The sequence below is a fragment of the Oryza sativa genome, chromosome 7 (assembly GCF_034140825.1).
Source record: "Oryza sativa Japonica Group chromosome 7, ASM3414082v1".
NCBI lineage: Eukaryota > Viridiplantae > Streptophyta > Magnoliopsida > Poales > Poaceae > Oryza > Oryza sativa.
This window is the reverse complement of record NC_089041.1, coordinates 3488951-3513848: the sequence shown is the minus strand read 5'-3', so window position 1 is coordinate 3513848 and position 24898 is coordinate 3488951. Positions and strand designations below refer to the sequence as shown.

Here is a 24898-nt window from a genome sequence, read left to right as displayed (position 1 = left end):
GGGCCGAGCAGGAAGGCCCGTTTGCCCGTGCCGTACTAGGCCAGCACCTTAGCCCATGGGCCTGAACGGCTGCATACGGGCCGGCATGAGCACGGCCCAGCCGGCCTATCTATTTTCCTTTACTGTTTTCTAATGGGATAAGTTCATTTAACACCGCTCACTCTTGTCTGTCTAAAATCACCACAAACTCTAAAACCAGCTATCCTACACCCTCTAACTATCAAAACCTTTCAATTTACCCCTCCCCCGGTCAGGGGCGTTCTATACTAGAATAAGTTTTTTCAGTGATCTATTTATAAAATAAATTGTTGAAAATGATTGTAAAAAATCTAGACTCCCCTTGTGAATTCATGTGACAACCATATACTTCCGCCGAACACATATGTTCATGTAAACCCCGTGAGAATAATACATTTTTCAAATTATTCTGTGCGTGCGCACATGATTGTATTCTCTAGGGTTACAATGGTCATTTTGTGTTTTCTAAATCATTGTTGCTTTTCCTTTCTGTTCTTTAACTCAACAAATCCAGGGGTACCAAACAGCCATCCAAAACAGGGCAAACTAAAGCTATGTTTCGTGGAAGCAAGAGAAATCACAAACCCTAAATAATAAGGGCATATTCGTATTTGTATCTAAAAAGTAGAGGCAAGAAGTAATTGTCCCTAACCAAATAAAGATAGATTGGATGAACTATTAATGAATCTTTTAAATTTTAACAATAAACTATTTCAATACTTAATTCAAAACCTGGACTTTTATTCACACGGCATGATAATTTTGTTTTACCATACCAACTAGGATGGTGTACTACCACTGGCATGCAAATATTGCTTTGTCACGCAGCTAATTGTTTTGGATTTAGTAATCGATTATGGGTTAGTTTATTTTTTCTCTACTATTATAAAATTGAAGATGTTTCCGCCAATCCGTTTGGTACGTTGCGATTGTGTCCCGATTCTGCTACGCACCAATCTTGTGTTAGATTTCGCTACGCGCAAATCGATTGCATTGGTTCCACTTTGTCCCAATGACACCGATTCTGCTTCGCCACACACTGTTTTTTTATACCATCACATGCATCATAAAATACACATGCACAATTAAAATTGTATTCACTTGTTGTAACACACGGATATTCTTGCTATTAAAATTAAAATTTAAAATAGGTTTAAGAAATGAAAAAGAATCATGTGGTAGCAATATCATTGGACGTGTGTTGGGACTTTGGATTCAACATCACAAAAGGAACAACCAAGCAAAACATCCGTTCGTGGTAACCACGCCGCTGTCCTCCAGGCTCCAGCTGCCTCCGACGCGGTGTCGACTCATGGGTGGGGCCCACCTGCGCACCAAACGCCACCCCTTCAGCGGGCCCCACGTCCAGGGAGGCAGCAGAGAGACACCAACGGATTTTCGCCCAGTCGTCTCCGTCGATGTCGCCGACAGGTGGGCCCTACAGCGCCGCACTGGAAGCCCGGCGCACGTGGGCCCGCCCGCCCGACACGGCCGGTGTGTTTTGCCTCTGACAGAGTGGCAGCCGACCCGACGCGGTGTTCCAGATAGCACAAGAATATAAAAACCTCGCAAATGGAAAACATCAGAATTCGGAAGTTTTTCCCAAAATCATCTTATCGAATCTTTAGACACATGCATATAGCATTAAATATAGATTAAAAAAAAACTAATTTGCACAGTTAGAGGTAAAATCGCGAGACGAATCTTTTGAATCTAATTAGTCCATAATTAGCCATAAGTGCTACAGCAACATACATGTGCTAATGACGGATTAATTAGGCTTAAAAGATTCGTCTCGCGGTTTCCAGAAGAGTTATGAAATTAGTTTTTTCATTTGTGTCAAAAACCCCTTCCGACATCCGGTCAAACATCTGATGTGACACCCAAAAATTTTTATTTCGTGAACCAAACAGGACCAAGTTGTGCTACGGCTACATGGGCAATGACTTCGCTTTCACTCACGGTAAGTGAACAATCACTCAATCAGTGCTCTTTGGGTCATCTAAAGTTCTAAACTACGATGGTTAATAGACTAAAAATAGCAGATTCAAGCTGGCACAGATCCAGTGGCTTTGGAGTAGACACTAGTCGATAAACGCCAAGTAAGTGACGAGACAATTTTGCGATGAAAATTGACAAACAAAGAGAATTGTCATTTCATTTGTGTTAGTACTAGTAGTTCACTATCGGAAATCCTAGCTTGAAGTGCAAAACAAACGAATAAACGTAAAAAAAAAGTAATAACATAATTTCGCAAGAAATCGCACACGTAGTTTAGAATTTTATTTTCCCTGGGAAAATATTGTGATGGAAATAAGGTTGAAATATGAACTCATGTTATTATTATTAGGAACTAGGAAATGAGGTGGATATATGAACTCATGTTGCTATTAATTTAGAACAAGCAGCTATCCACATGATTTATCGTACATGGATGCATTGAATCCAAACTATGCCTTCTGAATGCCTTTTCGTTTATGTATATACTTATTCGAACAACTTATTACTACTACAAACTAAAATATAGTTTATATGTAAAAGTTTTATATACATATTCTTAACGATTTAAAAGCAAATGCTATAAAATAAACTACAATAAAAAAATATAAAATTAATTTCAAAATTAAGTTCAGAAATTCAAAATTTGGCTTACAAACCATTGTAGCACTGACGTTTAACACACTTTCAATTCGAATCAAAACTTAGTCATATATAAAACCAACTAAATAAAAAAAAGATCAATTTCTCCTGATTCAAAAAAAATTATAAAAAAAACTTCTTACTTGCATGTGAACACCTCTTTGTCGGTTTTTCCATGTTCCTCTTTCCCCCCTCTGCAAAAAAAGCCAATTTTCCATGTCAACAAGGGGACCACCTATATATTTGTCGACAAATTTTCTCCTAAAAATTTGACAGATGTAATTATAGTACAATCGTAGTGTAATTACACTGTAACTTATATATAATTACATTGTAACTTGCATGTAACTACAGTGTAACTTGCATATAAGTTTCACGTAATTTTGAATCGTTAAATCTATTACAAGATTTGTTTTGGTGAGGAAGAAAAAAAAATCACAGCACAAACATATGTGTAAGAATTTGTTCCCACAACCTCCATTTTACCGAAATAACATATTACAAAGAGATTTTTGAAAGTTACATACAAGTTACACTATAGTTACAGTGTAATTACATGAAAGTTACAGTGTAATTAAACTACGATTGTACTGTAATTACATCTGTCAAATTTTTAGGAGAAAATTTGTCGACAAATATATAGCAGAATCGGTCAACAAGACTTCTCGTACTGCCATGGACACCGGCCCAACCTGCAGACAGTAACAATTTAACAACAAAAACCCGGTGGGACCCACCTGCCAGTGGCAGATATGCCAGCTTAACCCCCACCACCTCCCCTTAAAAAAGTATCTCCACCTCCTACGGTACAAGGGCCACGCCACGCCTAACTCTCTCCCTCTCTCTCTCCTCGCCGCCGCCGCCGCCTCCACGTTTCTCTCTCCTCGCCGCGCGCCGGCGAGACCTCGCCGCCATGAACAATCTCCTCACCGTAAGTAGCATCCTCCTCCCTCCTGATCTCCTCCTCTCTCTTTTGCTGCTCGCGTCGAGTGGTCGGGGACACGGGATCCAGTCACCTGTCACCCCCAGTGGTGCAGCGAGCTCGAGATCTGCGCGGGCGGGGGGTTGTCATGTGCGGGCTTCGGGAATTCGGGGGAGGTGGTCGCCGCCGGTGGTGCTGCTAGGAGCAGCTGTGGTTGATTGGGTTGTTTTTTTTTTTTTTTTTGCGGCGGTGGAGGAGTGGTAAGGAGGTGGAAGCCGGGAAGGGATTGCTTTGGCGTGGCGTGGGGGAATCGGAATGCGTCGGTAGGGGCGGGAAGGAATCGTCTGGGTTTCTCTGCTGCTCGGCGAAAAATTTGCAGCTGTCGGGATGATCGGGTTAGATCTGCTGGTTTTTGCTCCGAGGCAGATGGGCTTGTGAATTGTGATTGGAGCAAATGGGCATGTGGTGCTACTGGTTTCGCCATGGTTGCCGTGGAGCTCTTCTGGGCGTATAAGGGTTGGGTGTTCTGTTTGTCTCCGAGCTTTCTGAATAGCTTTTGATGTGAAGTGATGCATTGATATTGTTTGTTGCAGTCACTATCGAATTACACTTGTTGTATCAATGCTATTAGCTGTTGCAGTTTTAGTAACTCGTAATGTTCGAATTTCCGTGGGTTTGATGTGCTGAAGAACTCCAGAATGTTTCCTTTTGCAATCTAAGGGTCTGTGACGTGTTTATTTGCGCAGAGCGCATTTCGTTAGGAATTTTGCGCACTTCATAATGGCAAGTAAAATGAAATAATAAAAATACCTTTTTAGGGGAAGTTATCTGTTCTGTCGCGAATACACTGGCCTGTAATTAATGTGCTATTCTTCATTGGGCCTCAATCTTGTTATTTACTTATTTTTAGCTGGTGCAAGTAGCACAGATGGCTTATTGTATTGTTTTATAGTCTAACCTTCTTCTTGTAAGCAGTGAGGCACATTTGTCCGTATTATAACATTCCAGTTTTACAGGATTCGTTTGAGCTCCCTCGGGGAGGCTCTTCAAGAGATGGGGACATTGAAATGGGAATGCAAGCTGATCCTTCAGACAATCTAAAAGGTTTCTTGAAAAAGGTGCTGTTTACAAAGCATTTTGGTGTGTGCATCTTGCATTTTGCAGCAGTATTATATTACCCACTTACTAGACACTTCATATTATTGACATCTTGCTTTGATACATCAGGTTGACGCAATTGAAAGCCTAATTGCTAAGCTGACGAATCTCTTGCATAAGCTTCAGGTTTATTTATCTCACACTTCCATTCATTTCTTTCTGTTTCTGGTCCTTGTCTTGTTCTGATGATATTGATTTTCGTAGTACCAGAAATATAATGTTGTGTCTAAGTTTTGATGAATTCATTTAGCATCTTGAATTTTCATATACACCTTACTTTTGCTTGTAGACTGCAAATGAGGAATCTAAAGCGGTTACAAAAGCAAGGGACATGAAAGGTGAGTACTTAGTTTAGTATATTTAACCTTGTCTAAAAAGTTCTTGTACACTTTTGATAACCCACTTTACCTATTGTTGATGCAACAATTATTTTTCCATAGCAATTAAACAGAGGATGGAGAAAGATATTGATGAAGTGGGGAAAATCGCTCGCATGGCAAAGACAAAAGTTGATGAATTGGAAAAAGATGTATGTCACTTGGCCCTGCTAGCTAATGGCATTGTATTAATTTGCCATATCTGCGTAATATTCTGTTTTTATTTCATGTGTCTGCACTCTATATACAATATATATAAATCATCAACAGTCATATAGCACTGCAGTAAGTAACAAATTGACCATGTCTATCCAACGTATGCATTATATTTTCATAAGAGCATTCTCTGCAACTTGTATCACAAGGTTATGATTTAGTAGTGCCCCTAAAACAAATTGTAGGATTTGCTATACTTTTCACTAAGCCATCTCACGTGCTAGTGTCATTTGTCAATAGCAACATTGAGTTGTCTCTCACTGTTCGCTGCCATGTGAAACAGAACTTATCAAACAGACAAAAGCCTGGATGTGGGAAAGGATCTGCGGTAGATCGATCAAGAGAACAGACTACTGGGTAAATTTACTGGCGATTTGTTTTTTTTTCCTGGTTCTGTAGAGTGCATAAAGCCATGAATAGTTGTTCATCCACTATGCTTGCTAAATTCTACAGAGCAGTGAAAAAGAAATTGAAGGAGCGCATGGATGATTTTCAGGTACTGAGTTTCCTTATCTGGAACACCTAACTTGCCATTTATGGGGTGATTCTGCTATTCCGTCAACGATCATTACACAGTTAAACTACTGCCATATTTCATTTTCTCGGTCTGTTAGACATGCTTCTTTGAGCAGCAGAGAAAAAACACATTGTTTTTCCATTGCTAGAAGCTATCCAAGTATAAGATTTATTGTATAGCATTTCATGAGTAGTGGGTGTCTATACTGATACCTGTATCTACTTGAAGTAAAAAGGAAAAAAATACATTGGTGAAATATGTTATGGTTTGTACTTTCATCAGCTGTCTCTGCTGCTATGATTCAATTCTTAGTCACTATGAACACCTGCTAGGACTAGTGCAATGCCCCTAAAGTGGTGACTTGTGAGTAATGCCCCTTTACCCTCTGATGTAGGTTTTGAGAGAAGCAATCCGGCAGGAGTATCGTGATGTCGTTGAAAGAAGGGTGTTTACAGTAACTGGTAGTCGTCCTGATGAAGAGGTATACAATGACAGGATCTCTGCAGTTCTGACTTTTGGTTAAATTTGTTTTCTTCATGCCTTTGCTTTACAGTGAAAATTTTGATCTGTGGTCTGATGATCTTCGATTTACACTATTTCTCATGTTGTTGCTTTGTACTATGTAGACAGTTGACAATTTAATAGAGACTGGAAGAAGTGAGCAAATTTTCCAAGAAGCTATCCAACAGCAGGGAAGAGGCCAAGTATGTTATCCAATATATGCATTTCTTTCTGTATGGGATAATGCCTTTTTGGGGACCAACTACATTTTTGCGGTTCTGCCTGTTCACAGTACTAAAATCTCAACCATATTTGTCTTTCCAGATACTGGACACTGTTGCAGAGATACAGGAACGTCACGATGCTGTAAGAGATCTAGAGAGGAAGCTTCTGGAGTTGCAGCAGGTGACTTTTTTGACATAAGCACTTATTTACTAATCTGATTTAATCCATATGCTTGTGAGCTCGAGTTAATGTGCCTAATTACTCCATTCCTTGTTTTTGCCTTGTAGATATTCATGGATATGGCAGTTTTGGTTGATGCTCAAGGAGACATGATCAACAACATAGAGACACATGTAAGAATTGCCCACTCTTGCACCAAGTTATACATGTTCTTGGAAGCAAGACAAACTGTATATCACCAAGAATTCACCTTATTTTCGTTTTCTCTGCTTCAAGGTTTCAAATGCTACCAACCACATACAACAAGGCGTCAGTGCTCTACAGAACGCGAAGAAGCTCCAGAAGAACTCCAGGAAGTGGATGTGCTACGCCATCATCCTCCTGCTCATCATAGTGGTGATCATTGTCGTCGCCGTCATCCAGCCATGGAAGAAGGGTGCTTGATTGTAACTTGGAAAAAGAAGATCGTGGGATATATTTTTTTCCCTGTTTGTGCAATATGTGTAGTTGTGTCTCCGATTCCCTCCTACCCCTGTACGTATGCTTAACAAAACAACATGATGAGATTGAGATTCGTTTGCCCTTAGGCGCAGGTTGATTCATCTTCATACCAGATTTCCTGTGCAATCTACCACGCCAGGGGTTATGTGTGAAACAATGGTCCCATCAGTCTCAACAAAAATTGTGAATTCCTGGATCTTTTACAACATTGCAGCTGTGCCTCTGTCTAACAAACAATCTTGCATGCTATGCCGTAGCTGTAATGCTGCTGCATTTGCAGCTCACTCATCTGGTGATGCAGTATCGTCGTCGTCGACGTCCAGTGTCTTGAAATACTTGCCGTCCAACAGGTAGGTTCCGATGGCGAGCCGCACGGCCCAGACGTCCTTCGGCTTCCGCGCCATCACCCTGCTCGACGTATGCACAATTGCACATGGATGTCAGTGTAATTCAAATTCCTGTAGTAACGTTCTTCGTTTTGTTTAAATTTCTCTGGAATTCTCTTAATGTTCGCTGCAAATTCCTATTTTCAATGTTTAAAAAAACAAAAAAAAACTACATTCATTTTTAAATAACTGACAACTGACACTATTCGCTTTCAAACTTTTACCATTCGTTTTTAAAAATATTTGCAAACACTAGAAGAGATGTTATAGTATTAAAATGTGTTATGTCCTAGTCATAATCATGAAACATTTGTTCGCTTTAGTTCAACTATTTAAGAGCAATTAGTGGTCAAAGTTTAAATAACAAAGTCACCGTTGTCATTTAGGAGTTGAAAATGGAGGGAGTATCACTAAGCATTGAATTTCTGTGTCATGTTCTTCGTTTTGTTCAAATTTTTGTGAAACTCTCTTGATATTCGCCCAAAATTCCTATTTTCAAGCTTCAAGAAATAAATCACTACTACTGCATTGGATTTCCTACTTCCATCGGATGGCAAATGCTTTCGCTGATCAGCCATTTAAGCAAAATAAGCTAACCAATTTGCATTGAATTTTGGCAGAATTGGAGGTAGCTTTGGCTGATCAGCCAAAGTATTTGACCAACCGTCACCACGATTTCCTTGTGACGACCTTTTCCGCGCCCGAGACAACTCGCCGCCGCCATCCCGTCTCGCCTCACGGTTGGCCGGAGGCTCGCTCCGGCGGCTAGGTTTCGCACCCCGAGCCGCCCAAGCAGGGACGAAGCGGTGGTCCGAAATTATACTTCCAAATTCCAATGCATAGAAGAGCATATCACAATAAGCATCGGATGGAATCGTAGTTCTACCTCCCGACGTCGCCGGCCTTGACCTGGCCGGCGTTGTGCCTGAGCGACGGCACCGACGCGGCGGTCTTGAGCATCACCGGTGCCTCCACGATGACGATGGGAGACCCGACCCTGAGCTTGCCTTTCCCGCCGCCGCCGCCGCCGTCTCCACCTCGCCCGCTATCCGGCGCGCACCGGACGACGCCGACGACGCCGCGTCTTCGCACGGACGAAGCCGCCGGCGACGCGTAACACGACGGCGACACGGCTGCGGCGGCGGCCGCTGCCGGAGACGGAGCTGGGCCTATCATCGTGTTCATGCCAGATAGAGATAAGCGTGCGTTTGCTCGCCAACCTATGGACCCGCACTTGGGTTAGGCGAAACTTTTTCAATAAGGCCCCTAAAATTAACGTTATTATCAATAAGATCCCTAAGTGTTCTGGCCCAGTTCAGAAACTGACAAGTTAGGGATCTAAATAGAATTTTGTGACAGTTTAGGGTTTATGTGACAAAAATGGCAGGCAAGTAGAGACGGACCCACTCGAGCCGAGCACGAAGCGCACGAGCCGCTCTTCACAGTCATCCCGTGGCCGCGCCGCGCCCCTCCAAAAATCCAATCGCGAGAGGCGAGCGCCGCCGCCGCCGGGATCGCCCTCCAGGTACGGCCGCCTCCGCCCCCGAGGTCGCCACGGCGATTTCTCGTCGGATTCTTCGATTTTCGCCCGCGGTTTCACCGTTCCGGGGAGAGCTAGTCGGGGAGTGTAGGATTTTTTTTTTCTGAGAAAAAGGTTTTGGATGGTGGGGGTTAGGGTTTGGTTGAATCGTTTGTATCCGAGTTTTGCGCGGCCCGGATGTTCAATCCGGTGATTTCGTGGTAGCTTTGCCGTCCGGGCTGCGAGGGTAGCCGTAGCGTGCGGTTGGGTTGTTTCTGGTGTTGGGGGGATGGGGTTGGGAGGGTTTGTGTTCTGAGGAATCTATGCGAGGAAGAAGAACCAGGTGAGGTTTGCGGTGAGGTTTTGGTACTGATATTGCGCTGCAGAATCAGTAGATGCGATGGAAGAGCGCTGAGGTTTTGGAAGGGTTTTGAGCAGATTATGCAGTAGTTTCAGGAGATGCATTTCGCCGCATCCCCATTTATAGAAAGTACCTCTGCGAGCGTTAGTGCTAGGATTGTCGATGCGCTTCATGAGGAGATGTTGAATTTGGCGGCTAGCTATGTTGATGCATTAACTGCTTTCTTATGGTTTTGTGCGTAACGGCAATTTTTTTGGATAAGGCGTGAGTAGGTTTGGCATGTAGTAATCGATTATCAATAATGCTACTGAGATTTGGCATGTGATAATCAGCTATTAATAATTCTTAGGGCTCCCTGTCGGAAGTCCAAATTCTTATCCACTCTTGTGTTTCCTATGCTGATCTTGTCGTATCACAATTACAGATTGCGTTGCATGCTCTGATGGCGTCTGATATGAGGTCACTCAACAGCCAAAAGGGACAGAGTTGTGGAGTTTCAGACCAAGCTTGCCACAGCAAAAGCAAAAGCGGCAATGATGGAAAACCATCACATGCTAAAGCAAATGGAGTTTCCTCGTTGAGCGGGAGTCATAATGATGAGAAAATTTTGAAAGAGAACTCTGGAGCATGCAATTTAAATTCCGACCATGCCAATCCTTTATCAGTAGATGGGACCAAAGTTTCTACAGCAAGGTCGGAACTTATTGACAGTTCAGGCCATGATGGTTGTCTGCATGTCAAGAATGAAAGCTGTATGGCTTGTGATGATCTGCTTCAAGAGTCTGACAAAGAACAGCCTGGGGGTACACTGGAGGATCTATTTTCCTTTAATGATGAAGAGGATGATGACAGTGACTGGGAACCCTCTGCTCGCCTTGCTTTGAGCAGGTGGTTTTGCTTGAACTGTACAGTGCCAAACATGGAGGGGTTTACACATTGTCAGGTAAAGGTTATTACTTTGTCAGTGTAATCAGGAATGCCGTATGATTTCTTAGAAATTTTAGTTCAGATCATCCAGTGACATTATTTTGATTTTGGTTTTCTTGATGTTTATTCTCATACTCTAGAATTGCGATGAGCTTAAGGGATCTGTGGTAGTTGGATATGATGCTTTCAAAGCTCATCTTGCACAGGCAGCTTTGTTATCTGCTGACGCAGGTGCTTCTTTACATTCTTTACTCAGGGTTTAGGTTCTTCTTTACACTTGTAGCTATCTTTACACTTGCAGTTTGAAGCACAGAATGTGTCCCATTACATCGGTTGTTCATATGTTATGTGTATCCAACAACTTCTTAATTTGTCACAATCTCACTATTTTATGCAGCGCTGCCATCAGTATCTACAGCTGTCGGTTTTGATGAAAGAATGTTGCTCCATAGTGAGGTAAGCAATGAACTTCCGATTATGTTGTATAAACTAGCACCATATGACATGTTTGGATCTGACATCCTACATCAAAATTGGCCATTGCTTTTCTCTCTTTCTCCCATTGTTTAATAGCAAGGATTCGCATAAATCTTAATTGCTCCTTAGTGTGCTCAGTGAACCTTCTTGTTTGATTGCTTATGAGTTGTTTCATCTGAGAGATATTTGTTCAATCCCATTGGAGAACAAAACAGAAACCTGCAATTGCAAGCTCATTTACATTGCTAATTTGGAATCAAATAAATATTCCTTTTCTGTGCTTTCGTATAACATGACAATATTGAAGTGTTTCTTGTTTCTGTATCTGCTTCTAAACAATATAATCTAATTATATTCTCTTTGAACATAGATTAAAATAATTCTTTCTCAAAACTAGTTGCATTTAACCAAAAAAAATTATTTTGAAAGTACCTTTTTTTGGCCTCCTAATTTTCTCTATCAGCACAGAGCCACTGTAATTCTGGACTGACATCTCACATTTCCTATGTTATCAGATAGAGATTAAACCAAATCCACATCCAGAAAGGCCTGACCGCCTTCGTGCAATCGCTGCCAGTCTTGCTGCTGCAGGTACTCTATCATTAACTTTGAGATATCTTTTCTATTTAGTTATTCAGTGAAAGCAACTGTGATAAAAAATACCTCTACAAACTTTTGTGATTGTCTGATCTTGTTTAAATATTTAATCTAGGTCTATGTTTTGATGATTGCTTACTGTTGCAACCGTGTTGCCCAATGTAACCCAAAAGTATATATGGTAGTGGATAGCTAATCTAAAAGGTGTATCTGATCTTGTTGAAAGCAAAGACTGTCTATGTTTTGATGATTGCTTACTGTTGCAACCGTGTTGCCCAATGTAACCCAAAAGTATATATGGTAGTGGATAGCTAATCTAAAAGGTGTATCTGATCTTGTTGAAAGCAAAGACTTTAATTTGTTACTTCTTGTGCTCTAGCAGATTTATACAATGTTTTCCAAAAACACATATGGTAGCTAATCAAGTAATCGACACTGAAAATAGTTGATTTGTGCTGTAGCAAATCCACAAAACTGTTTCCTTGTCAACCATGTTAATTGAAATGGGTTGATGAAATAGCCTTGCTATGCCACTGCTTATCAAGTTTTACTTTAACTCATATTTCCAATATCTCAGGTATCTTCCCTTCAAAATGTGTCATGGTACCTCCTCGAGAAATCACTAAGGAAGAACTCCTAAGGGTATGTAAGAGTTTGGCATGTTAATTATTTTTGCTGCCCTATGTTCCCCCAGTATACTTGTCCTTAGTACAATCTTTTCGATAATCCTAACACATTCAAAATCGTGCTTACTTCTAGGTCCATACTTCAGATCACATTGACAGTGTTGAGCAGACAAAGAACATGCTTTACAGGTACTGTGTTTATTCCATACTTAAAAGCCATCTTGTAATTACCTTGCTTTAGTTTTGTACTGTACTGTTTGTTTTAGTATAATTAATTGCATGCTAATGACATTATATTTGCTGCTTGTGTGTTCTAGTCTTGCTGGAAAGATTTGCATTGTCATAACGTCATTTTGGGATCGATTTGTAGTTACTTCACTTCAGATACCTATGCAAATGGACACTCAGCATGTGCTGCCAAACTTGCAGCAGGGATATGTGCTGATCTTGCTAACTTGATAGTATCTGGGCGTGTTCGCAATGGATTTGCAATGGTACTGTGCATATCATCTTATATTTGCAATTCTCGACCTCTTTTTTGCACAGTACACCTAGACACCTGAGAGTTATTATTTTGATATACTTTGCATGTTGATACTGACTGTGTCTACCGGAGAGCAGGTGAGACCTCCTGGCCATCATGCAGGGGTGAAACAAGCCATGGGTTTTTGTCTTCACAATAATGCAGCAGTGGCTGCATTAGCTGCACAAAGAGCTGGTGCCAAGAAAGTCTTAATAGTTGACTGGGTAATGCTAGTTACAAGTTTGCATTTGAACTTATACCATTGCATTCTGTTGGCATCATGGACCCCCCCAAAAAAAGATAGTGCCTCAAATGGATGTTAATCCATCTCATCAGTGGTGCTCAATTGTTGTTGCAGGATGTCCACCATGGCAATGGAACACAGGAGATATTTGATGGGGACAATTCTGTGAGTTATCATCTTCCTTTTGTGTTGCTAATTGCTTTGCAGTCCTTTACTATACTTCCATATGCATGGCCACCAATTGACCTTCTTTCCCTGAGTCCTTATTTCTTACATGGATAAGTTTTCTTCTTCTTCTTTCAGGTCTTGTACATATCATTACATCGGCATGAGGATGGAAGCTTCTACCCTGGAACTGGGGCAGCAAATGAGGTGATTTTCTTTAACATTTGAAGATAATTTATACAACACTACATCTGAACTCTGAACTAGTGAACTACATCCTATTTGAGCCAACTGATGCTGGCTAACCGAATCTGGAGTATTTGGGGCATCTCCTTTGACAGATTGCATGACTCTTTTTATCAGAGTTTCTGACCTAGCATGTGGAAACTTGAGTTCTAAGATGATTCGTTTTATATTGTAACTTCTTGCATGGGCATCACTTCAGGTGGGAGTTATGGATGGCCAAGGATTCTCAGTCAATATACCTTGGAGCCGTGGTGGTGTTGGAGACAATGACTACATATTTGCTTTTAAGCATGTGGTGCTTCCGATAGGTAATAATTGAATAGGGGCATTTGCATATGTGCTAGTCAACTTAAAGTTGCTAATAACAATATTTTCTCAACGTAAACATGGGGAATATCCAGTGAAAACCATCAAATAAGTGAAAACCCATGAAAACCATGCCTAAAAGTTTTGTAAATTCATGAAAAAATTACTAGAGATAGGTATAGGCATGAAATACATTCATACCAAATTTTAAGTCCAAACTCAACTTCATTTGAGAGAAACAAAAAAGACAAATTTCGGGTGAATAGTGTTCTGTTACTATTCACCTCAAATTTGTCTATTTTGTTTCTTTCAAATGAGTTGAGATTTGGTATGAATGTATTTCATGTCTATACCTATCTCTAGTATTTTTTTCATGAATTTACAAAACTTTTAGATATGGTTTTCACGAGTTTTCACTTATTTGATGGTTTTCACCGGACATGTCCCCCGGAACATACCTATCTTTAATTTGTAAAGTCAAGAGCAGCTCACGCGGACTCCTTTGAATTTTTTTTGTGCTTCGTCTTCTGTGAGACTTAGCATTTTAGAACTTTAGATCCTTGTTAGAAAGGGCACAGACAAAATATATTGACACATTGGAACAAAAACCTGTTTATGCCCTGTTTGGGGGAGCTTCTAGCAGCTGCAGCTTCTCCCAGAAGCTCCAGCTCCCCCAAACAGGGTGTCTATTCATTTGGGTAAAACATGTCTGCCTAAAGTACTTGGGTCACAGGCACCTTGTTATGTAGATTACATTATTACCTTAATACCTTATATTACCCGCTTGCGTTTTTGTATATTGCTATTGCATGTTCTCGTTTCAATGAATTTTCTTTCATGAATGCAGCTGCAGAATTTGCTCCAGACATCACCATCATATCTGCAGGATTTGATGCAGCGAGGGGTGACCCTCTGGGTTGTTGTGATGTAAGTTCGTAAGACTAACACATGATTGTTGTCTCTAAATCATGAACCTGTTTTTTTCCACTTCCATTTTTGCATCATTTTAGAAATCTTTGATGATTCTAGATTTCTGGTGTACGCTTGTACCTCCTAACTGGCTTCTTAGAGATGAACGTTCAGACTTTGCAGAGGATTTTCTTCTTGTGAAACTTAGGCTAACCTTTCATATGACATCATATAGGAAAATTACATGTTATTTGGGCTCCTTTAGAAGCTAATTTTAACTGCACAACTCATGTATGGACTTTTTCTTGGACCACATTGAAACGCCATTCAAGCTCATACACAGTTGCTTCTTTAGGGATGCACTCATTGAGTCAGTGGTACACTGGTATGGTTGTGAGATGCATTGCTGTTCTGTTTGGTTTGTCATATGTGTTTGTAAATACTAGAGCTTAGTCAAATATGAAGATGATAACTATGCTGATGTTCTCACAAGTTAGACTGAACTATATCATCCATGCAACCCTCAACTTCGATACTATTCGTGTTTGTTTGCTAATTTATTCTTGTCTGTGTGCCTTTTTTGTCCTGTTTGATATTTCAATGCACTCCATGTCAGTCTGAGTCTGATAATTTTGACCAACTTCCTCTTTAATTAATAGGTCACACCTGCTGGATATTCTAGGATGGCGTCCATGCTAACTGCTTGTTCACAGGGAAAATTGTTGGTTATACTTGAGGGAGGGTAGGTACCCAGATGTTCTATCAATTTAAGATAAATATATATTCAAAAGGTAGGCAATGCCTAGAAATTTGATCCGCTTGAGATGATCACCTGTAGGCTGTCATCTTGGACCTAATATACACAGCATCCTGCTTAGAGTTTTTGGATTTGTAGGCACTAAATCTTAATTTTTTATTTTTATTTTGATCAGCTAACTAAATTTTGTGCAAGTATATTTAGTTGAGATTTGAGAATACCACATCAACACTTATGCAATGTTTTTTCGTCTTGCCTACCTTTGGTGCAGATACAATCTTCGGTCTATATCCTCATCAGCTACTGAAGTTGTTAAGGTATGCATTCTTCACAGTAACATCTCATTCTTGTTCAATGGAATTTATAAATACCATAAGGAGGTAAGGAACTAAGCTATGTATGATCAACTGCGTTAGCATCGTAACTCTCCTTGGCAGCAATTGTCCCAATATCTCTGAATGAAAATTCTGTTTGTGGCATTAGTCAAGGATTCAATTTATTTTTTGTTGCCTAACTCCCTATGGATATCAAAAGCTCAAGGAACACATATGTTGCAACTGGTTTGATTTTCTTTCTTTTAGTGCTAGGCAGATAAAATTCTAACATGATGGATGGCATTCTGCAGTTATATAACCATTTTTATTCAATTAACTGCATTATTGTATTTGCAGACAATTCAGCATTTTATGTATATGATATAATGCAGATATCGAAATACGGGCAGCTGCTTTATTCATTTCAGCTGAGAGTTGTTATGGTTTTAATGTTGACATACTGTCGTTGACCCATCTTGATGATATTTGACACTTGCAGGTCCTACTTGGGGATAGTCCTGTTTATGATACAGATGCAACTGAACCATCAGAGGAGGGCATACAGACTGTCTTACAAGTCCTGAGTATCCAGCAGCAATTTTGGCCAGTTTTAGTTCCATCCTTTGCATCAGTTCTGGCACTGCAGCGGTCGGTTTTTTCCAGATATAGTGAGTGACAAAAGTGCAATCAACATTGCCACTAATTAAACTAGATATATTAAGATATTGATCAGTAGCTTATTTATTGTGGATACAAGGATTAGAATAATCAGACTCTTGACTTCTGTGCTAGTTTTTGGACACTAATAGCCACATGGTTTGGGGGGCAATGGTGCTAACTTTCTGATTCTTCACATAACTAGATTATGGGTTAGATTTTATTACTGAGTTAAGGCTTAAAGATCATGCTTGATCTTTTAACTTTAGCTCTGACCATTCTAAATTTATCTTTTCCGGTGGAGATGCTATTCTCATAATATTGTTTGAGTTCCATGTTAAACAACCGATGATTTCCATTTCTTCCTGCAGCTGGCTATAGTTGTGAGGTCCCAAATCTGCCATATTGTTCCCAACAGTAGCTTGCCAGAGACCTATTTATAGTAAAGGTGTAGTCTCACTGAGACCAAAGAGGTTTTGCGCTGTTCCTTTTGGTGAGAATTACTTGAGAATAGATTTTCTTTTAGACTCAAAACAATAAACGGACGCTAAAGTTCACCTTCCCTTGCAAAGGTTCTACTGCGTTCTCTTAGGTTGGCTTTGCCCAATTTGCTTCCCACTTCCCCACTGCTGAAAAAGATAGAAGATTGAGTGATCTCATGTTAGACTAGCCATGTTAGCTCTTACGAATTTCAGTTGTGCTGATATTTATAGCTGCGCTGCAGCTCTTTATGCTGATATTGTAATAAGTAATACAGTGAGTGAATGATGTGGTTGGGAGGAATCAAGGGAAATTTACAGCATGCATTAAAATACAACACCTTCTATACTATTTTGGGTACACGCGTAGACAACCAAAGGAAAAGAACATGTATTTCTAATTGTTAGTAGACAATATTTGATCTTGTTCTTTCTTATGTTGTGTCTTGTTTATCTAGATAACTTGATATTTGATCTTGTTCTGATTTGTACTGTTAGATTAGTTTTTCTCTCTTATGTGCACTAGAAACTATCTGAGGACTACTGTTCTGCTTACCATTGTTTTCTGCAGTAAAGTGATTTATATGTTTTTTGATATAATCTCTTTTTGCGATGTGTAGCCACTGAAGTAAACAAGATGAAAAGGAAGCATGCAGGAGGGGCAGGACCCTTCTGGTGGAAATGGGGGAGTAAAAGGCTACTGTACGAAGTGCTATTTGAGGGCCGCTGTCTGAGGAAAACCAAGGATACAGGCAAAGAAAAATTGAATGATGAAGCAGAGCCCTAAATGTGTTGCTGCTGAAGCCTGACTGCTGATCTCATCAACATCCATAGTGTAGTGGGCTGACTGGGGTTCCCTGAATGTAGCTTGCATATACCGAGCCAAATTTTGACTGGAGAATTAAGATGGTAGTTCGTGTTTTTAGGTGAAATTTGTGAACAACCTTGTTGACATGTATTGGATGTTCAGTTGTATTAGAAATAGAGTCAAGTTTACCATCCTGTCGTCTGTCGAATGATCCTGATGTTCATTTCACCGCTTCATTTCTGTTGCCTCGTTATCATTTTTTATGTTAAGCCTAGCATATGGTATTAGCAAACCAGCTTGATTGATTTTTTGCATCTCTACTGGAAATTAGGAACTCAATTGCTCATGGAGGGAAGAACTCAAAGATTTGGGATTCTAGCTAACTTTACACAGAGTCCAAGCTGTTTAGGATCCTCTGTTGTGAACTGAAGAGTATTAAAGAGCTAAACATGCTCTTGATCTGCAACAGATCAGGGCAGTGTTGATGGCTCCTCTCACCCACTGACCCACCATCTGTAGTTTGTTTTGATCTTAACCTATTCATCAGCGCTATAAAGTAGAACTACGGAGTACTCCCTCCATTCCATAATATAAGGCATAATTTATGTTCCATAATATAAAACATGTATGTATATAGGTAATTAACTGTGATCCCTTCTCCATTAAATTATTATTTTTTTAAATCCTCTACTTTTATGTTATCTAATTTTATTGGATGCATGCATTGTATTTATTAGAATGATCGAAACTACAAAATAATAATAATTATTTTCTTGATCTTTTGGTTAGGGTGGTTATGCCTTATATTTTGGAATGGAGGGAGTATTTCATTATTAACTTCTATGTGCAACTAGGCAATAGCATCTCAGTCCATGGTTTTGCTTAAACTCACGTTAGTTCAGTTTCGTTAATGTAAAATCCAATCAAGCAAGAGTATATGCATACTGCATTCGCAAAAACCACTTGAAAAAAAAAACTGTGAAATATAGAGTAGTGTTTAACATTTTACTCCCTTCGGCCATTTGACACAATAGTTTTAGACCATATAGTTTGACCGTTGCCTTATTCAAAAGATTTATGTAAATATCACTTTTTTAACCTATTTTGTTATTAAAATTAGTTTAGTATGACTTTTATTTTTACATATTTGCACTAAATTTTTAAATAAAATGTTCTCCCTCTTTTCTTAGTAATTAACTTTTAAAAAATGTTTGACCATTTATCTTATTTAAAAATTTTATGCAAATGCATATATTAAAAAACCCAGCTAGTTTGGTCAAACTTTGATGCGTTAAATATTTATATACGAGTGAAACGACCGTATTTTTCAGAAAATAATATAACAATCGATTTTTACGGGACATAGGCCCGAGATTTTCTCAAGGGACACTTTACCCTCGAAAGAGATTCTGCATTTCCGCTAACGTTAACAAGAAGGCGTATTATTGGATGCAGCGCCATCAAAACCTTCTCTCCCCCTTCACACACTCCCCCTCGCTTCCCTTCCCTAAACCCCACTTCACCCGACTCCTCGAATCCTCCTCGCCTCGCTTCCGATTTTTCTGGGGGGTTTAGCGCCTCCCCCAATTCGGCGACCACCCCCTCCCGATTCCGCCTCAGTTCCTGCGTCGATCGATTGCGAAAATCCCCTTCGTTACCAATCGCATTTGTTTGTTTGTTTTTGTTTGTTTTTTTTGGGCGTTTGATGCCGTTGCGGCTGAGAGGCGGCGGGGGATCGAAGCGAGGGATGCCGGCGGCGCCGACGGTGACGCCCAAGGCGGTGATCCACCAGAAGTACGGCGCCAAGGCGTGCTACAGCGTGGAGGAGGTGCGGGAGGCCGTCGACGGCGGCTGCCCCGGCCTCGCGCTGCCGCAGCAGACCAGGAGCGTCTACCGCTGCTCGCTCGACATCCCCGGCCTCACCGTCGTCACCCCGGGCACCTTCGTCAGGAAGAAGGACGCCGAGCAAGCCGCCGCGCAGATTGCCCTCGACAAGGTATTGATGAGCATTGTGGTGGTGGCATGCAACTTCACCTTTTTTTTTTTGCTTTACATGTGTAGTTGCAAAATCATCTTCCATATACATAGAGATTTATCGTGTAGCCTTTAAGTTTGTGATTAGATACGGCGATATGCACAATGCACGATTCAGTTAGCAATTGTGTCTCACCTATGAGGAATTGAGGAATGTCACAAGTGCAAGGTGGAGTTCTCTCAAGTCTCAAATAGTCAAATCTCACCTTAGTTTGGTTATTCAATTCCTGAGTGAGCACCTAATTGTGTTGCTCATTGTCTTTGTTGCCATTTCTTTTGATAGTACCCTCTGTTTTCTGTTCTGACAAACCAATGCCATCGACGTTAGTGATCAAGCTGCACAGTAACCTAGCTCCTTTGTATTTCTCTATCGGATAAGCTATGTACCTATGATATATGAAATATCATTACTATGTGAAATGTTGTTCATGCTGTGGACCTATGGTGATTACCATTTCTTTTATTGTCTTCGTTGTAGCTTGGTATTCAGCCCACTGCAAATGCTCCCAGTACTCCTGAAGAAGCATGGGATGAACTTATTGCTCGCATATCTGGTTTTTTTACAGATGAGGTTAGTATTTTCCACTTGATCTTGGTGTTGTGTCATTGTAGTTCAGGGATTAAGGTGCACACAACAGAAGGCTACAGCAAAAGGAAGTTTTCATATTCATGATGTTACATATTTGAGTGGAATGCTATGCTCTGCTGGCAATTGAGGAGTGTAATAGGGATATAGGATCCTTATGATGGGCTGTGTATGTCGTAGGGTTGCATGATCATAACCATTGCAACTCTTATAATTGGAGTTAAGAAAGACTCTGTATTACTGGAATTAAGAGGTTATGGGTATCTATGTGGTAAAGAGACCGGACCATCGAGCTTACTACAAAAAACATTTCCCTTAAGGCTTTGCTTTCTATGTTTCTGCAGTTTCAACCTGCTTTGGTACACATTCTTCTTTACATAGACATGTCACATGATCACCAAATACCAATATTGAAGTCTGAATCATTTTGTGTACACAAGAATACAGGATTATAGTTGAAGCATGCGGCTATATAATCATATTATTATTCAGAGCATCAGATGTAACTGAAAAACAATTAATTTGTTCTAACCGACCTTTTCTAACATGTCTGTCTTTTTTTTTTCCTACTCTTCTATTCAGAACTTCCCCTCGTCATCTCATCCTCTTATTGGCCACATGTGTGTGACATTCAGAAGAACCGGGGACCGCTTTGGTATGATTCCTATGTCAGCAATTGCTGCATGTGATGTGAAGGTCATTGGACTGTGTAAACTTATTGACCCCAAAGCGGAGTTTGATCCTCTCTTGGTTTTATCATTAATCTATAATGCTGCCAAAAAATCCCCTGGTGTCTCTGTCAGTGATAGCAACTTCTGGATTTGGAGTCAGAAGCCTTATTCCCCTGAGGCTGTTGATTTGGCACTTCAGCATTGGTCTGGCATAACGGATCCCATAGAAGTAGATGGGATTTTTGTTCCTTGTATGATGGAGGATGAACCTAAGACAATAAGACTTACTTTATCACATAATGAACATTACATGGGTGATATAGTGTCTAAGCTCTCTGCAAGTGATTCCTCCCACGCTGTTGTTTCAAGGTCAGTATTGTGCCGAGCCTTCTCTTCTGACCATTGTCATTATTTTTGGTGTGCTGATAATCTTAAAATTGTCTCACTGCAGAACTGTTGGCAAAGCATCTTCTGAGATAAGGCTATATTTCTCAGCTCCAAATGTGCAATTTGTTTCTGAGATATCACACAATGTGGTTTCTTCTCTTGGAGATGGCTATATGGAGAGCCTAATAAATAAGCGAGCTTCCTTCATTTCTGGTCAAACAATTTATGGAGATGCAATTTTGGCTAATGTTGGATATACAAGGAGAGACTCAGAGCTTCATACTGAAGATGTTACCTTATCCAACTATTACAGGTATCGATTTGTTGATTATGTCACTTGTATGAGATATATTTTGACTTTAGTTTAATTCAATATGCATACTTCATTTTTTTTATAAGAATCATCTGGTTGTAGATAGATCTTGATCTGATTTTTCTTCACACTGTCATCTACTCGACTACTACTCTTCCATCATTTGAATTGATTTTCTCTATTGTTTAGGCACACCTTCTGTTCTCATCTTAGTTTCTAATTCTTCTGAATAACTTGCTTTTTGGTAACTCAGGATTCTTCTGGGCAAATCACCAGATGGGAATTACAAGATATCCAGGGATTCAATTCTGGTGGCAGAGCTTCCATCTGTGTATTCTCGTTCTAGTTGGAAGGGTCTCTCTCCACGAGATCTTCTCTGCTCATTTTGTCGCCTTCACAGACTAGCAGAGCCCTACTTCGCTGTCAATAGGGTAAGTGCCTCTTGTAAAGTGTTAGGATCACCTGTAAGCTCCGAGGAGATGGACGTGCTAAAGAATGCTGAAAATCAGTGTGCTAGTGATGGAAAGAATGACAAGGAAAACCCAGATATGTTCAAATGTGATGTCAAAATATATTCAAAGAAGCAGGAGCTTTTATTGGAGTATTCGACAGCTGATACTTGGAGCAAGGAATCTGATGCCATTCACAATTCTTCATTGAAGGTGTTGATTTGGTTCTGTAGTTATTTCAAGCAACCGAACAAGCATGTACTGAAGCTCTCTCATTCTAAGAGCACTGATGGCTTCACAATATGTCCAGATAATTTTTTGCATGAATTTGCCATGTTCTTATCTATTTATGGCAACAGAGGAGGTGATGACTCAAGTGCATGCAGTACAGTTGGATCGCTTTCTATGGATACCTCAAAACAAAAGCTTGAAAACAATGCAGTTTTAGCACACATTGATGGTCCAGATTCTGGTGTTTTTCCATCCCATGGATCATTGACTTGCATAAGCTATACTGCTTCCTTGGTGGTGAAGGACAAAACAAACAGATATACGCTAGAAAGCAACAATGAGTTTGAGTTTGAGATAGGGACTGGGGCTGTTAAGAATCAGATTGAATCATGCGTGAGTCAGCTGTCAGTTAATCAAAGCGCATGTTTCATAGCTGAATTGCCTCCTAAGGATTTGATCCTTGCTGCAGCTAATGAGTTTTCTCATGACCTTTCCAAGATATCTAGAGGTGAGGTCCAATCTTAACACCTCAGTCTGATAATTTTCATTACCAGCTTGAATTTGGCTGAAGCACTATGCTCAAGTTTTAACCATCCTTGCAGACAATTGCTTCTTGGAGTTCTCTGTAAAGGTATTGCAGGTAACTGAACCATTAGAAGATAGAATGGAAAAAGCCTTGTTTAATCCTCCTTTATCTAAACAAAGAGTGGAATTCGCTGTTCGGTACATCAATGAGCTGCATGCTACCACATTGGTAAATATTCTTCTCATCCTACTTCCATATTTGCCAAGCATATTAGCTTATCACTATTGAAGTAAATTTGTTCAGGTTGATTTTGGCTGTGGATCTGGTAGCCTTCTTGATTCATTGCTTGAGCATCCAACAACCCTTGAAAAAGTTGTCGGTGTTGACATTTCTCGGAAGGGTCTCACACGAGCAGCAAAGGCACGTAACAGAGCCTTGATGACTGTTGATAGTTAGTTCACCCTTTAAACCATCCCTTTTGTTCTCTCCAATGCTTGGCAATGACTCCTTTCATCTCTCTGAATTTGCAGAGCCTTCATCAGAAGCTGAGCAAGAAATCGTTGATGCAGACAAGTGTTCCAACGGCTGTGCTCTATGATGGTTCTATAACGGATTTTGATTCTCGCTTATACAGATTTGACATTGGCACTTGTCTTGAGGTCAGTTACTCCTGAACTGTTTCTGCTGTCTTCTCAATTGCCTCTAGTACATGGATACCACGATTAATTGATTGGATTAAGAATCACATAGCCTAATCACATTTGTATAGTAGTACAATGGGAAGTCCATCCTTAGAAATGCTGATGTGGATTCATTATTTTGTTCATAGTAGTACAGTGGGAAGTCCATCCTTACAAATGCTGATGTGGATTTCTCTTTGATCTCTCAAACGTTAGATTTAGTTGGACATGCTATTCGACTGACCAAAGCTACTTGCAGGTGATTGAGCACGTAGAGGAGGACCAAGCAAGTTTATGTGGCGACGTCGTCTTGAGTTCGTTCTGCCCTACGGTGCTGATTGTTTCAACACCCAACTATGAATACAACCCTATCCTCCAGAGATCAGCTATGCCAAACAAGGAAGAAGAACCAGAAGAAAACGCTGGTCCTTGCAAGTTCCGAAACCATGACCACAAGTTCGAGTGGACAAGATCCCAGTTCCAGCACTGGGCTACCGGACTCGCAGAAAAGCACAACTACAGCGTCGAGTTCAGTGGCGTTGGCGGATCAGGCGATGAACCAGGCTTCGCTTCCCAGATCGCTGTCTTCAGAAGAATGGCGTCGGGTCAAGATGAGGTTTGCCAGGAGGGAGAGCTGCATCAACCTTATGAGCTTCTCTGGGAATGGCCAAATGCATCGTTGCCATCTCACTGAGTTCTTGTGGTAGGGAGACACGACAACTCTATTAACTCTTCACCATGCTTGTAACTGAGATGGAGATTCTGATTAGTACTGTAGTTGGCATTAACTTGTCGTCAGTAGGAAACTCAACTCAAGATCGTGTCCCCGGATGTTGGTGGGTTAATGCCTTGGGCTGTGTTCTAAAGTCAATGTTGCCAATTTCACCAATCTTGTTTTCCACGTGCGTATTTTCCGAATAGCTAAATAATGTGTTTTTTTAAAAAAAATTATAGGAAAGTTGCTTTAAGAGATTATATTAATTTATTTTTTAAGATTTTTTAGCCAATACTTAATTAATCACGTGCTAATATGTGCTTCGCTTTGTGTGCTAGAGAGTTCAAACACACCTTTTAAGGGTTGTTTGGGCTTTTGGGGGAGTTCAAAATTCTGATTAGCGGTTGGTTTCTAATTCATTTTCTGGATTTTACAACTATAGCTTCTTAGAAATTGTATGGGGAACTTCTGATTCTATCAGAAACTGTAGCTACTCGAAGCATCCACTAAACAGGCCCTTAATAAATTTGGTTCAATATGCAAACAACTCCAAACTTTTCCAAATCATCGTCTTTCTCTAGACTTATTTTGACGTAGAGATTTGATCGAATTCCTTTGTTTAGATACATGCCCTTAATAAATTTGGTTCAATATGCAAACAACTCCAAACTTTTCCAAATCATCGGGCCTGTTCACTTTGATGAAAAAAAAAACTTACCAAGTTTTGGTATTGCCAAAATTTTGGCAGGA

At 40.3% G+C, this 24898-nt stretch overlaps 4 protein-coding genes across 4 annotated transcripts; 3 read left to right on the top strand and 1 right to left on the bottom strand.

The window, feature by feature from the left end:
• The first annotated feature begins 3468 nt into the window (after window positions 1-3468).
• On the top strand, window positions 3469-7463 carry LOC4342474 (syntaxin-132-like). Its single transcript, XM_015791518.3, has 12 exons — window positions 3469-3589; window positions 4597-4698; window positions 4808-4864; window positions 5028-5076; window positions 5179-5267; window positions 5615-5688; window positions 5785-5827; window positions 6243-6329; window positions 6475-6552; window positions 6674-6754; window positions 6862-6927; window positions 7031-7463. The coding sequence occupies exons 1-12, from the start codon at window positions 3572-3574 to the stop codon at window positions 7196-7198; spliced, it is 912 nt and encodes a 303-aa protein (XP_015647004.1). The 5' UTR covers window positions 3469-3571; the 3' UTR covers window positions 7199-7463.
• On the bottom strand, window positions 7327-8845 carry LOC4342473 (protein CHLORORESPIRATORY REDUCTION 42, chloroplastic). The gene is made up of 2 exons (XM_015791519.3): window positions 8528-8845; window positions 7327-7663 (listed from the first exon to the last, which is right to left on the bottom strand). Exons 1-2 carry the CDS (start codon window positions 8824-8826, stop codon window positions 7537-7539), a joined length of 426 nt encoding a protein of 141 aa, XP_015647005.1. The 5' UTR covers window positions 8827-8845; the 3' UTR covers window positions 7327-7536.
• Window positions 8846-9066: 221 nt separating this feature from the next.
• Window positions 9067-17792, top strand: LOC4342472 (histone deacetylase 15). Its single transcript, XM_015791517.3, has 17 exons — window positions 9067-9166; window positions 9946-10464; window positions 10589-10679; window positions 10846-10904; window positions 11441-11516; window positions 12100-12164; window positions 12282-12337; window positions 12519-12642; window positions 12770-12895; window positions 13030-13080; window positions 13219-13287; window positions 13526-13634; window positions 14480-14559; window positions 15201-15283; window positions 15570-15615; window positions 16112-16280; window positions 17369-17792. Exons 2-17 carry the CDS (start codon window positions 9964-9966, stop codon window positions 17533-17535), a joined length of 1872 nt encoding a protein of 623 aa, XP_015647003.1. The 5' UTR covers window positions 9067-9166; window positions 9946-9963; the 3' UTR covers window positions 17536-17792.
• Window positions 17793-19052: 1260 nt separating this feature from the next.
• On the top strand, window positions 19053-24322 carry LOC4342471 (small RNA 2'-O-methyltransferase). The gene is made up of 9 exons (XM_015792394.3): window positions 19053-19552; window positions 20069-20161; window positions 20759-21216; window positions 21299-21547; window positions 21801-22735; window positions 22830-22981; window positions 23057-23173; window positions 23284-23412; window positions 23693-24322. Exons 1-9 carry the CDS (start codon window positions 19262-19264, stop codon window positions 24125-24127), a joined length of 2859 nt encoding a protein of 952 aa, XP_015647880.1. The 5' UTR covers window positions 19053-19261; the 3' UTR covers window positions 24128-24322.
• Window positions 24323-24898: the final 576 nt, after the last annotated feature.

Excerpts from the sequence above, each read along its gene's own strand:
- LOC4342474 (XM_015791518.3), top strand. Across the intron at positions 5,077-5,178 it reads AAAAGCAAGGGACATGAAAG|CAATTAAACAGAGGATGGAG; the intron begins GTGAGTACTTAG and ends ATTTTTCCATAG. Across the intron at positions 5,828-6,242 it reads AGCGCATGGATGATTTTCAG|GTTTTGAGAGAAGCAATCCG; the intron begins GTACTGAGTTTC and ends CCTCTGATGTAG.
- LOC4342473 (XM_015791519.3), bottom strand. The coding sequence starts at position 8,826 with ATGAACACGATGATAGGCCCAGCTCCGTCTCCGGCAGCGGCCGCCGCC. Across the intron at positions 7,664-8,527 it reads AAGGCCGGCGACGTCGGGAG|GGTGATGGCGCGGAAGCCGA; the intron begins GTAGAACTACGA and ends TACGTCGAGCAG.
- LOC4342472 (XM_015791517.3), top strand. The coding sequence starts at position 9,964 with ATGGCGTCTGATATGAGGTCACTCAACAGCCAAAAGGGACAGAGTTGT. Across the intron at positions 12,165-12,281 it reads CTAAGGAAGAACTCCTAAGG|GTCCATACTTCAGATCACAT; the intron begins GTATGTAAGAGT and ends GCTTACTTCTAG. Across the intron at positions 12,643-12,769 it reads TTCGCAATGGATTTGCAATG|GTGAGACCTCCTGGCCATCA; the intron begins GTACTGTGCATA and ends ACCGGAGAGCAG.
- LOC4342471 (XM_015792394.3), top strand. The coding sequence starts at position 19,262 with ATGCCGTTGCGGCTGAGAGGCGGCGGGGGATCGAAGCGAGGGATGCCG. Across the intron at positions 21,548-21,800 it reads ACCTTATCCAACTATTACAG|GATTCTTCTGGGCAAATCAC; the intron begins GTATCGATTTGT and ends TTGGTAACTCAG. Across the intron at positions 22,736-22,829 it reads CCTTTCCAAGATATCTAGAG|ACAATTGCTTCTTGGAGTTC; the intron begins GTGAGGTCCAAT and ends CCATCCTTGCAG.